Source organism: Mus caroli, chromosome 2 (genome assembly GCF_900094665.2).
Source record: "Mus caroli chromosome 2, CAROLI_EIJ_v1.1, whole genome shotgun sequence".
Lineage (NCBI taxonomy): Eukaryota > Metazoa > Chordata > Mammalia > Rodentia > Muridae > Mus > Mus caroli.
Genome location: NC_034571.1, coordinates 66,340,408 through 66,353,653, shown reverse-complemented (window position 1 = coordinate 66,353,653; position 13,246 = coordinate 66,340,408). Strand labels below are relative to the sequence as shown.

Sequence of the window (13,246 nt, the reverse complement as noted above, 5' to 3'; positions counted from 1 at the left end):
TCGTTTTAACTAGCGTATAAGGATCATTCCAAAGACCTGTCATCCCATTCCTACTCCCTAGGAGCCACGGATGTAGATGAGGAATTAAATCAACTCAAAGAGCCTTAGAAATGCCTGTTCTTTTCGGGGCCACAAACTAAGAGTGACCATATCTCCCCAGGACACACTTTCAGAGTACCCTTCATACACAAGGGATTTGGGCAGGGCAAGCGGACAGTGTTCTCTTCTGTGCAAACACTCCATACTAGCAGAGGCTGACAAGTGCGAGCCCAAGGAATCCCGCCACTCAGCAAAGTGCCAATCAGCAGAGGAGAGAAAAGGAGATCCGCCTGTGTGCCTGCACTCTGTTTTAGGCCACCGTGTGGGGACATTTTTCAAAGCTAGGATATTACTCTAAAGGTATGATCAGAGAGCCTAGCTTTAATTCTAAAGATTGGCTACTCCATCGGAAGGCAGGCAGTGGGTCAGGTGGATGAGGCTTCAGGCAACTGGCTTTAGGGCTCATTACTACCTCCTGCCGCTCACTGGCTTTGGTGGGGAGGGGTCTTAGTCTTCTGTCTTCAGAAAAGGTTACACTGGACGGTGCTTCTCAAATCATTTCATAAAAACGCTAAATGGTTGAGGTGATGAGGATAGGTGAACATGTACGGGTAACAGCAGAGAGTGAGTGTCAGGAAATGTCACTAAAAGCTTCATGTTTCACATTTAGAAATTCACACAGTCCTTCCTGCACTGTAACGATACAGGGTTTAAAAACTTAAAACCAACAAGCCACCACGCCACTTCAGGAAGATGTTCCATATTTTGTGTCATACCCAGGAGAACGGATGCTGATATCCTGATTATTCATTTTTATGTAATTCAAAGAGATTATCTCTTGTTAGATTACTGAAGGCCCATGCCATTATTTCAATAAAGAGATTGAAAATGACAGGAGGTGGCTGGCTGTGGTGGCCATGCCTTTAATCCTAGCATTCAAGAGGCAGAGGCAAGCAGATCTCTGAGTTCAAGGCCAGCCTGCTCTACAGAGCGAGTTCCAGGACTGACAGGAATACACAGTAGGACACTGTCTTGAAAAAAAAAGAAGGCAGGTGGATTTCTGAGTTGAAGGCCAGCCTGGTCTACAGAGTGAGTTCCAGGACAGCCAGGGCTATACAGAGAAACCTTGTCTCGAAAAAACAACAACAACAACAAAAAAAAAAAAAAAAAAAAAAAAAAAAAAAAAAAAAAAGAAAAGAAAATGATAGCAAAACAGAACCAAAGTGCAGATTTGTCCTCATTTTCCACCTCTCTGACAGGTCAGCAAGGTCACAAGCCACTTTAAAAGAACAGAATGAATTCAGTCCCCCTAACTGGGGCAGGGTAGGTTTTCAGTGTCCTAAGCAGCAATAAGTGTTGGCTAAATTGGTTACAAACGGGGCCATGTAGCTCAGGAAGCAAGGCCTGGCCACAAAAGAGTACCATACTCACTTCCACAATGCATGGTTATGTGCCCACCACTGTACCACCTCAGCTTGAAGGAATCATGCAGACTGTACAGTGCCAGACTCTCTGACTACAGCCTACCTCCATTCAGGACAAATTCTCCCTGCACCGCAAATGAGTCTGGTAGGAATTCAGCACAACGAAAGCTGCGGCTCTCCGTAGCTTAAATATAGCATAGACAAATGAAGCCCTGCAAACATGTTTAATGCGTTCCTATTTCTTCATCTTCCGAGTCCTATGCTCCCTTCATGCAGACACTGCAATGGTGCCATCTGCCTGTGAACTCCTTCCAACTTTATCTATAACCCTACACAGGCAACATAACCTTTACCTTCATCCCCAAAGCCTCCCCCTCTAGAAGGACTATTGTTCGCTGGACAGGACAGAACCTGTATGCAGAGCTCCAGTATTAACAATTCTAGAGGCAATGTGACCAGGACTACAACTGATTGGAGACAAGTCAAGAGAACCCAACAGAAGGTCGAGGAACTAGAACTGAGTCTCTGTCTATCAGCCTCTGCAGAGTGGGTTTACTCTTATCAGGGTCCTAGTTTGCCCTCTATTGCTATGATAAAGACCAAAAGTAACTTGAGGGTCTCTTTCAGTTTACTGTTGTCTTCCATTATACAGGGCAAGAACTCAAGACAGAAACCTGGAGGCAGGAACTAAAGCAGAAGCCATGGAGAAACAAGGCTTATTGGCTTGCTTATACAAATCAGGACCGCCTGGCCACGGGTGGCACTGCCCACAGTGAGGACCCTCCCTCATTAATCAAGAAAATGCCCTATAGACTTGCTTATAGGGCAGTCTGATGGAGGCAATTCCTCAGTTGAGATTTCTTTCTTTCCAGATATGTCTAGGTCTGTATCAAATTGACAGAATCCTCCCAACACACCAGGCAAGCTTCCATGTTAAGTATAGAGTAACCAGGCTCAAGGACTATCTGCCGGCGAAATCCCATGCCTCCAAGACCCCTCTCCACCTACCTGCCCCTGTGCCTTTCTCCTTTCTTATTACGAGAAGCCACGGGTGTTCCAATTACAAGGCCAAGTCCCCCAACCACTGAGCAATCCCCTGCTGGCAGACATCAGCCTGCAACCTGGCCTCCCTGCCTGAACTTTCCTTGTCTTCTGAACCGTCCTCAACAAACCTGCTCACTAGGTTCTCAAAACAAAACAAGCAAAAGCCCCTCCGATGCCATTTCCCTAAGGCCACACAGCTCTGCTCCCCTGTAGAGCAAACCTCTAGTACTGCTGCCTGGGGTCACCTGGCTCTCTCAGACCTGCTCTAGCTGGCCACCACCCAAACCTACCCGAACTTCAGTCATTCAACTGCCTACCAGTAACTACATATGCTTGTCTAGAAATCTCAACTCCCATTCTGACCTGCAAATCCGTCCCGTCTCCATCCTCCCCACACCTTTACACAACCACACTCTCCCATCTGCTCACAAACCTGGGGTACAGTCCCCCCCCCCACCCCCGCATCTGTGTTTCTATTTACATACTGTCCACATGAAACCCAACTTGTAGCAAGAACCCACCCACTTGTTCTTGTTTTCTTGCCAAGCTGGCTGCAAATCTGCAATCCTCCTGCTTCAGCCTGCTGAGTGCTAGGATTACAGGGATGTACCGCTCTGCTCAGCTCCAACTGTCTCTGTCTTCACTGCTAAGAGGCCGGTTCAAACTTTCATCTCTTGTGTATTACTGCAGACCCCTCCTAATCAGCATTATCTCTTTCCATTGTTGTTTTTTGTTGTTGTTGTTTTGAATCAGGAACTACGTAGCCCAGGCTCCCTGTGAACTAGAGAAGCTCCTGCTTCTACCTCCTGAGAGCTGGGATTACAGGTGTGTGCAGCCACGCCCTTCTTCATCCTCTATTTCACCAAGAACATACTCAAGGTAGCAGCCAGAGAGGATCATTTAAAACCTTCCTCGCAGTGCTAAATGGCTTCTTACTTTACAAGAGTAGAGGCTTCCAAGCAGACTCCTGGTCCCCTGACTTTTTCTGAGCATGTCAGACACGTGCCTCAGCGTGTGCCCCCCCCTTTCCCCCGAGTCCCCAACCCTCCACCCTTCCAAGCTATTCTTTCTAGCATCCGCTTCTCAATGAAATTATGCGGGACTGACCTACTGCCAACCATTCCCTAGCCCTACCCCCACCATTCCTAACCCCCGTTCTCCACTTTATCATTTATTGTCACCTACCATAAAACACCTATGTATGTTGTCTATTGTTTATCTTCTCCATGAGAAGACAGATTTTTGTCTATTTTATTTGCTGTAGTATCTCCATCACTAGAACAGTGCCTGAAACACACTGAGTTTGTAGTGACTGTGTATTCAGTGAACCACAGCTACAGGAAAACCAGCACAGGCTGGCTATGATTTCTCTGACAGGTCCAGGGCATATTCCATTCTAATGTCCAAATAAAGATTAAACATCCCTATGTCTTTTAGACTGAATCAGGAAACAAAGGAGAATCAATACATATGTTGATACACATACAAATGACCTCATTTTCTTATCCTGGGGCACTGAAAAATTTCTTCAGTCTTCTGCTAAGCCAAGGGGACTCTGTGTGTATGTGTGTGTGTGTGTAGTGTGACTGTGAAAGAGTGTGTTTGTGTGTGTGCGTGTGTGTATGTATATGAGTAAGAGAGATGGACCAACATCGCTCCTGCTTCCCTCTTGGATATACCCACTGAGTGGTAGGATACCTCTTCAGCCCCACACTTCTTTCTCAGCAGCAGCCTAGGCCCTTTGTAAACACAGTGCATTTGAAAAGGCTTTTCTTTCTAAGCAGCCTTATCTCACAGGAATCTGAGATGACCTTACCATGTCCTTGGTATCAGGGCGCCTCTCATTTATCTAAGAGGTGACGTTCTGCTGACCTTTGGAGTATCCATTTCTGGAAACACTTCTGCTCTTGAGCCTCTCTAGAAGAGCTCAGAAGAGTTCAAGCCATCTCTGTATGTCCAACCTCATGTAAGGCCTCTTCATCAGCCTGAGTGGTACAGTTTGGATGGTAAATGCCCAAAAGCCCAAAATTTTCTCCTATCTTCAATCTTTTGGTAGTTTTGGAAAATTGCTTCAACACCTTCATTGTACAGAAGCAAGCACTGTATTCCCTCTAAGTAGTAGGCCAGGCCAAGATCTGACAGATTTATTAGCAGCAGAGAGGCTTCACTTCAGCGAAAAGCATTAACAGAAGAGCCTCACACTCAAACCCACGTTCCACATGGCTGCCTGTAAGTCATGTGACTGTGGGCCTCTCGTTCACTTTCTATCATGAGTTAGAAGAAACCTAAAGACTGATCTTAATCAACGGCAGCACGTCCTGAAGAGAAAGGCAAAGTAGGTGCCTGGCTAAGGAGTCGTAACATCCTACCCTCTAGGTCTGAAGTGCTTATCCTGTCTGTAGGACACCCAGCGCAGAGATAATTAAGACAATCCAAGTACCAATGAATAGGCTTGTCAACAAGAAGAAACCACCGTGACCTGGGTATCAGCAAGCAAAGCAAGCAGATTTAGTAAACAGGCAACTCCCGGTGCTTCGGTGCTTCGTTCAGTGCCTGCTCTCCACGTAGCTTGCTCGCCCAAGCATCCTTCTCAGATTACCAATGGACTGACTGCTTTTCCTTTTACTCTCTTAGGCTCAAACGTGTATTTCTCTAAAGCGCTTTTCTTATACTGTATCTGATGTGGGTTTGTTTGCTTTTTCTGAAGTTTCAGATTGCAGGACATGAAAATAGAGCCACCTGGTTGATAGATAAGCATGCAAACAGCCCTCCTGGGTCCCATCCCCTGCTCTGGCCCTCTGCACACACCTTTAGTGGTATGTCTCCTTACACCCTGAGTGCAGAACAGTTCTCTTTCTTTTTTTTTCGAGACAGGGTTTCTCTGTGTAGCCCTGGCTGTCCTGGAACTCACTTCGTAGACCAGGCTGGCCTCGAACTCAGAAATCCGCCTGCCTCTGCCTCCCGAGTGCTAGGATTAAAGGCGTGTGCCACCACGCCCGGCTTCTTTCTTAATTAACTTCCTAGGTTAATTACCTTCCTAACTAGGCAGTTTCCTTGGCAGTCTTGCCATGTGTCAGTTAGGGATTTAACCACATGGCCGGAGAGTCAGACACGAGGACACAGGTGAGGGTGAGGTGGGGAGGGCCTGCTCCCATGAAAGCCGCTGTCCTGGGAACACATCGGCACAGGAACACCAGGTCGATTTATCTTCCCTTGCTGATGTAAACAGAAGACCCAGACAGCAGCAGATGAAACGCTGGCAACCCCATCCTGCAACTAGGTAGACAGGCACTAAGTAAGAACAGGTCCCAACTACCTGTGCCTCCATGGGTAACTCATTCACAATCAGCCTCTAAGTTCTAAGAGATCGCTGCTCACAAACGCCAAAGTCAGGTAAACAAGCCTCAGAAAAGGCAGCTTCCTCACCTTCCCGTGCATCCTTCAACCCTGGGTTGACAACAATTAGATGCAATGTTTGCGCAAGTTCGTTCCCATCAAGCATTTGATAAACGTGAAGGACTCTGAAACGTAAACCAGCTCTGGCAAGGAAGAGTATAAATGGCTCAGGACCCCCACCCCAAACAGAGAGGGGCTTTCACAATCAGAGGCTGGACAAATCCCGGTCATCGGACAGCTGGCAATTCTCACTAATGTGCCCCACCCCTGTTGCCCTCCAAGGGTGTTTCTCTGCAGTCAACCTGGCTGTGCTGGAGCCCTTCATGCCTCTCCACACATCTGCCCACTCAGCTCTCAGGGATACTGAGACCTCACAGGGATTTACTGACTGCTTCAAAGTTACAAGATAGCTCTTCTGAGAAAAACAATCCATCTAGTGCATGGTAACTGCTGTACCCAAGGAAAGGGAAATGAACACATCAACACTAGCCAAACCAAAGCCCAAAGGATGCACACTCATCTCCCCGAGGTGTAGAATTAAGACCAACTTGTCACACTCACCTTTCACAACCTGGGTTTCCAGGTTTATTTAACAAACACAAATGTGTTTCCTCTGGCCAGAACCAGTGTAAGGTGCTCATGTCCTACACAAAGCCATGGATAGCAAAGGGAATGATTCCGTCTAGCCTGGGCTCGGTTCTTCCCCAGCACCTCACAAACTTACCTTCAAATACATGAGGGATGTGTCTCTAGTTCAAACCCAGAGCTCTGTGGGAGCAGACTCTGGGGTCACAGGTATGGAAATTGAGGCCACTGATATGGGACAACCTCAGGAGACTACTTTGTATGGAAGAGCCCCCAGGAGTTACCTTGATGAGCAGACATTGAAAAACCACTAAGTTCCTTCCAAATGATCAAGTTATTTGATTCTAGGGGGTGTACCCAAACCCACAAGGAAGATACAGTGGGGACCGAGCTGGCCACATACACCATTCTCATAGCATACAGTCCTCCCATTCATCTCAGAGCCTGTCAGAGCAGTGTCAACCAACCCCAAGATGCCCATTCTCTGACTCTTGGGCCCCCCACAAGGATTAAGTAGGCAGTCAACAGTGTGTCTAAGAAGTTAAACATAACCAAGAATGAAGTGGGAACTTCTAGTTCTTTGGAAAGTCAGTTATGTCAAAGGATGTTTTGCTGGGGTACACAGGTGAAAGGATGTTTTCCTAAAGTAGACACAGGTGAAAGATGTTTGGACATAGCAAACACGTGAAAGACGCTTGATGAAGGAGTATAAATATGAATGACCCCACAGACAGTGGGAGACCAGCACTGAACTTTGGTTTGCTCTACCTCGGTATTCTTCGATAAAGACACACATGAATTGGTTCGCCCTACATAGCGTTGTTGAGCTCAACTTGTGATAACACCGCCACTGAGAGAAACTCGCCCAAGCACTGCTCTAGAGGTTCCTGCGACAGCTTGCTGCCTCTGCGACCTTGCCTTAGGTCGGTGGGTGAGCCTGGTGGTTTCTTCAGGATTGAACTACAGTTGCTGGTTCGTGCCTGGTGTCTGCCTACCTAGAGGACCGGTTGGCAGCTGCTGATTCGTATTTGGTGTTTGCTATGGGACTGAACTGCTGCCAAAGAAGGTTGGGCTCATCCCCAAAGAACCACTGCTGAACAGGTCCACTTCTCCCATATCCTAGTAACTTTTCTCTTCCACTACCTCTGTTGGGTGGTTGAACCCTATTTAAATTAGGTTGCAAAAAATGTATGTCTACACAAGACCACTTATTATCTTCACCATCAATTCCCAAGTACCCCCACATGCATTCCCATTGGGTTCCCAGTTATTTTCGGGAGCTTGGTTCTGGTTCTGTCTCTGGCTAGACTCATACAACCAGGCCACTTGGGAAATCCTGTGTAGCCACTGCAGCTCAGGGTAGCTTGTCTTTGGAGGTTAAGTTCTAAAGTCTGCCTTCAGGGCAAAAGGCAAGTGTAATTGAAAAAAAAAATCTCTCTCTCTCACACACACACACACACACACACACACACGTCCCTTAGCTGGGACTTGGTCACTATATTCAAAAACCAAGAACTTCCATGTCTCTTTGCATCATTCCTGTAGCTTCCCTTTCCCTAGGGACTGCTGACCCAGAACCCCTCCCTCCCCCCCCCCCAGCAAGAAATGGCAAAGCAGAGTACCCCGACCCACCCACCCATTCAGCGAGAACAGTTGATTTCAGAAGTGAAACTGAGTGTATGATTTGACCCCTTTGTATCTGGAGAGTGTAGCTAGGTGCTGTCTGCAAATAGGAGCCTAAGGTCCCTGCCCTCACAGAACCTATAACCCAGTTAGAGATTACATCACCCCCTGAAGATGAATAAAGCTTAAACCTCAGAACTGCCAGACATGTGCTGCCTGCATTCAAGGGATGAAGAAATTGCTCTAAGGTAGGCTAGTTCTTGGAATTGAAGGGTTTTTTTTTTGTTTGTTTGCTTGTTGTTTTTTTAAAAAGATGAGCTGACTCAGCACAACTCAGTGTTTCATGCACACCTGGGAGCAAATAACTATTTTTGTTTTAGCTCCACTGTTGCTATTTAAAACACAGAATTCACTGCCATATTGGTCACAGAAATATGTTAAATCCAGGTCCTTGGGGCCACCTACCATAGAATGCCAGTACTTCCAAACTGTAAACTCTTAAATGGTAGCGTATTGTTCCTAATATGTCTTCTGAGTCTCCTTTGCCTACTGCGGTTTCTTCTCCCTCCTCTTGGGACTCAAGGTGACACAGCAGTTCTTAGAAGATGGCCCCAAGCCACTCGGCACTCACTCTGTTGGAGGAATGAGATCAAGGAAACAAATGCCTGGGTGCACATCCTCTGACCCCTGGAGAGAGGCCGTCACGTAGCATCCTTTAGCTGTTAGAAGGAGCTTGATCCATAGCCAGTTGGGATGAGGGTAAATAGGAAGAGAGTCCATGTACTGATACTTAAATAGATAGCCCTGACCTATATGGGAAGCAGTTCAATGAATCAACACACTGTAATACATTTCCAGAACTCAGCAGCTTGCCAATGCCTCCACATCTGAAGGTCGTTTCTGAGGTTTCCTCTTACAAAAAGAGCACAGGCGAGAGCCAGAAATACCACCTTCACAACCAGATCTTGATTAAGATTCTGCCTAAGTAGCTGGAAGGCTTCGGGTAAGACATTTCATGACCTTCAGCTCCTGTTTCTCCATCTACGAAGGGGTAGAATGGACTGCGTGATCTCCAGCTACATCCGACGATTAAGTCCCAACAGTCAACAAGCATCCAAGTGAGGAGAGAACAGCAAGCCTGGGATGCGCTCAGACAATATGGAGGAGACCAAATAAACAAACGAACAACCCAAAAGGAGAAAATGAAGACTAGGAGTGAAGCAGGCCTCTCTCCATGAACGCAGCTCCTCCCAGGTGATCATACACAGATCCATCCTTGCCCAGAAGAGAGCCAAGTGAGTGAGTCACAGGATAGATTCTATTCAGTCATCACCTCGTACCTTCCACAGCTAGAGATGAATGGGCCCCACCTACCAAGGAGACGGAGGATTAAAGTGCTTATAACCCAACCTCAGTCACTCAGCTGTCTGCTTAATAATTGCTGGAGTCTTATGTAATTTATCTCCGGGAAACATGGATAAAGTTTAAAGTGCCTAATCCAATGTGACAGTCCCCAAATATCAGCAATATCCAGTGTGTTTTGGGGGCTCTCAGACACAGTATCACTCCCTATAAAATCTTAACTAAAGCTATTACTGAATATATAGATGGCATTATAGAAAGTTTAAAATCCAAAATAAATAAATAAATAGAAAGGAAGAAAGAGAGACCAGGCCTTATGTTATGATACATTCTCTATAGCTGTGCATTTATCTTATACACCCGTCCACCTATCTTCTGCCTCAAAGTCATAAGTTCAAGAAGTTTGCTTCCGCAGTGAATCTAAGGCGGAGTAAAGTTTAGCTGCTTTGGTGTTCATAAGTGTGACTGAGAGTTCAGGATATTAATTTAAAACAAGAGCCTTCGGTTTTAATGTGAGGCCAACGCGTACCACACCTGTATGGCAGCTGGCATCCAACACTGTAGGCCTAGAGATTCTACTTTTAAATGCATCGCTATCAACAGCTTCCATTTAGCCAACAGGTGTCCATGCTGGGCAGACCAGGCAGACACTAAGCAGTTTGCGTGTTCTTTTAATCTTCACAACAACCCAGAAACACCTCCACTGTACAGGTGAAGAAACCACAGCTCGAAGCAAATGGTTATCAGTGCCAATGGCCAAGAAACCTAAGCTCAGCTGTCTATCCCCAGGTGCCTGAGATGCTGTCACTGAGTTTGGAAACCGGGCCCAGAGTCCCATCGGTCTCGCTGGCTAGCACTGACACCCACATCCTTCTCTGTCAGAGGATTGATGCTATTCCTGAACCTGGGAGAGTTTATCACAAGGTGAACCCACAGCCTCCTGGGATGCAGATTCTGCCTCTGGGCTCTAGGGTGTGGCCCAGTACCCCTTGCCATGGGTCTCTTCTCATCTGAGGGTCTGACCTGGTACTCCCATCTGTCGTCCTCTACAACAGTGGTTCTCAACCCTCCTAACACTGCGACCCTTTAACACAGTTCTTCATGCTGTGGTGATCCCACACACATACACCATGACCCCCCCCCCCACACACACACACCATAAAATTATTTCATTGCTACTTCATAACCAATATTGCTACTCTTATAAATCGTAATATTGATATCTGATATGCAGGGTATCTGATATGTAACCTCTGTTAAGGGGTCACAACCCACAGTTTGAGAAACCCTGCTCTATGGCACCAGAACTTGTCTTAGGAGGACCTGTAGCAGCTGTAATAGCAGAGAAGCCCTGCGGTAGTGACAAGTTTTAGCAGGCCCAAGGCTGCTCACCTTAATGACAACAGAGATTCCTGGCTAAAGGCACAATTTGAAATCACTGTCCCCAGGACATTTCTTACCCCAGTTTCCCCCCATTATAATATCTGCTTGGACATGTCCATCCAGGAAGCCAATCTCTGTGGTCTGATACAGACAGAATGCTAAATAAAGGCAAAGAATGTTTTCCCTCTGTTGGCCCACAGTCACTTCTATACTAAGTTCAAATCCTCCGTGGGTAAATGTATGTGTTTCTCCAATAGTGTTTGAGATTTGAAATGTCATCCTCTTGAGTTGCAAAAACAACAACAACAAAAAACCTCTCACTTCAGATTTACAGCTGACCAACAAGTATTTTCGGGAGAATGCCACGCCTGCAGAGTCTGACCCCCTCCCTGCCCGGGACTATCCCTCCCACAACAGACTTCTGCTTCACCTAGCAGGTGGTATCAGAAAAATCTGACCTTAAGATTTTGAAGTCCACAATATGCACAAACCCCAAAGTTGTTAAATATCCGAAAAGGGAGTTTTCTCCAGTTTAAAATAATTCTGGCCTCTCCTTTCCCCTTGGCTGCACTCTGTTCTCTCCGGTCTGCTGGTCCTGGAAGGACCTGGGTTCAACTCAAGACCTGGGTGGGGAGGAGGACCTTTTGTTGTGGGAATGAGCATGGATCAAGAATGTAACCCCACTGCGACTGGGCGACTAAGCTCGAGAAAATCTTCCCCAATCAAAGAACTGGGTCATGTGGGAGCCAACACTGTTTAAAAGGCAGAGCCAGTCGCTTTCTCCTGGAAGAAACACTTGGAAGGATGACTGTCACTTCCGAACCTTCTTTTCTAAGTCCCTCCTAGAAGGGGCACTTTGCACTAACTCCTCCGTGAGGCCCACCCAGCACTGGGGCCGGAGGATCCTTGAGTGTTGCTGATCTATCAGGGAGCTGGGAGGGGGAGCTAGCACACCGACTGGAAGAAGCCTGTTTTCACAGCTGATCTAGTCCTGAGGAACAGGTGCTTTTTAAGAAGCATGTTAAAGTATCTCCTGCAGGAGAGCCCACTCTGCAGGGAAAGTCATACGGGACAGCAAAAAGTGGCTTCCCAACTTCCACGGGGCGCGCGAACGAGGGAGGGGATCAGACGGTCGGTGAGTTTGAGAAAGGCCTGCATCTCCCTGGAAGACTTCCCGCAACCCTGCGTCCCATCACTGTCCCTAGTGCACACGTGAAGCTCAGCAAAGCGTGCCACCTGCCGGGGTCCCTGCAAACTAAGCCCGAAGTGGAGAACCGCGGAAAGCACTTCAGGGGAGGGGGAAAGTCAAGTCTCCCGGGCCCGTGCCCGGGGTTTGTCCCTTCGGCTCTCCTCGCTCCTAGGAGGCGCCGGGTGCAGGGCGCGGCGGGCCCGGATCTCTCAAGTCTTGGGCCGAAGAAGTGCGAGCCGGCAGGGCAGGGCAGGGCAAGGTAGGGAAGGCCAGGGCAGAGCAGAGCCGAGCTGGGCCAGCCCGCGGATAGGCTCAAGGCACGCGGGACGGGCGGCAGCAGGGCGCGCCCTCGCTCTCCCTGGCGCAGCGCGGCGCCCCGGTGGGGATGGGAAGAGTCGGGGAACTCACAGCCGCTTGTCCTCCGGCTGCAACTGCCAGTGCATGGCGAGCGAGAAGCCGAAGAGGCTCCCGGGATCCCCCGATTTCCGGATCACGTTGTCCTCGCGGGTGTCCAGGTTGAAGGCTATGCCCAGCCGGGCTAGAAGCCCCGCGGACAGGTAGAGCAGGCACAACTGGCCCGCGACCGCCATGGGCGCGCGCGGTGGGAGGGACCCGCGGAGCTGCTGCGACCTCTGTGCGCGCGGGCTCGGGGCCGGGGCTGGGCTGCCTGGCGCGCCGCTGCGGCCACTTGGCCTCGGTCGCCCCTGCGCGCGGCCCCACCCCCGGCCGGCTCACGCTCTCTGTGCGGCCGCTCCCCCACGCCCGCAGCTAGCTGCCGCTCAATGAGCCCGTTGTTCTCTGGAGACTCTCAAGCGTTTTATCGAGTGACGGGGACTCCGGCCCCGCCCCGCCCCCCCCCCCCCCCCCCCCCCCCCCCGCCCCCCCCCCTCCCCTCCCCGCCCCTCCCGAGGCCCCGCCCGCCACACGCACCTTCCCTGCGGGTCCCGCCCCGCAGCGACGCGCCCGCCACAGCCCTCCCACCTTCCCGCCACCTGCCCGGAAGCGTCTCGGAGCTCGGCAAGACTAGCCAGGCTTCTTCCTACCTGTCACTGAACTGCGGGCCGATGTGGCCGCATAGGGCTGACTTGCAAAGACATCCATTCTCCAAGGGTTCAAGACGCGCCTAACTATGCCCAGCTCTTGGAGTTGGCTTGATGTTGCATTCTCGCTGGCTCCCCAGGGACCCAAACGTCGAAAACGT

General features: G+C 49.0%; 1 protein-coding gene across 2 annotated transcripts in view; it reads right to left on the bottom strand.

The window, feature by feature from the left end:
• Positions 1-12,816, bottom strand: part of Itga6 (integrin subunit alpha 6) — a 73,765-nt gene extending 60,949 nt beyond the window's left edge. Inside the window, exon 1 of one of the 2 annotated variants that reach the window (XM_029473910.1) lies at positions 12,454-12,816. In XM_029473910.1, the coding sequence (XP_029329770.1) occupies positions 12,454-12,635 (182 nt within the window). In that variant the 5' untranslated portion in view covers positions 12,636-12,816. The remainder of the gene's footprint in view (positions 1-12,453) is intronic. The other variant, XM_021151742.2, reaches the window with a different exon arrangement.
• Positions 12,817-13,246: the final 430 nt, after the last annotated feature.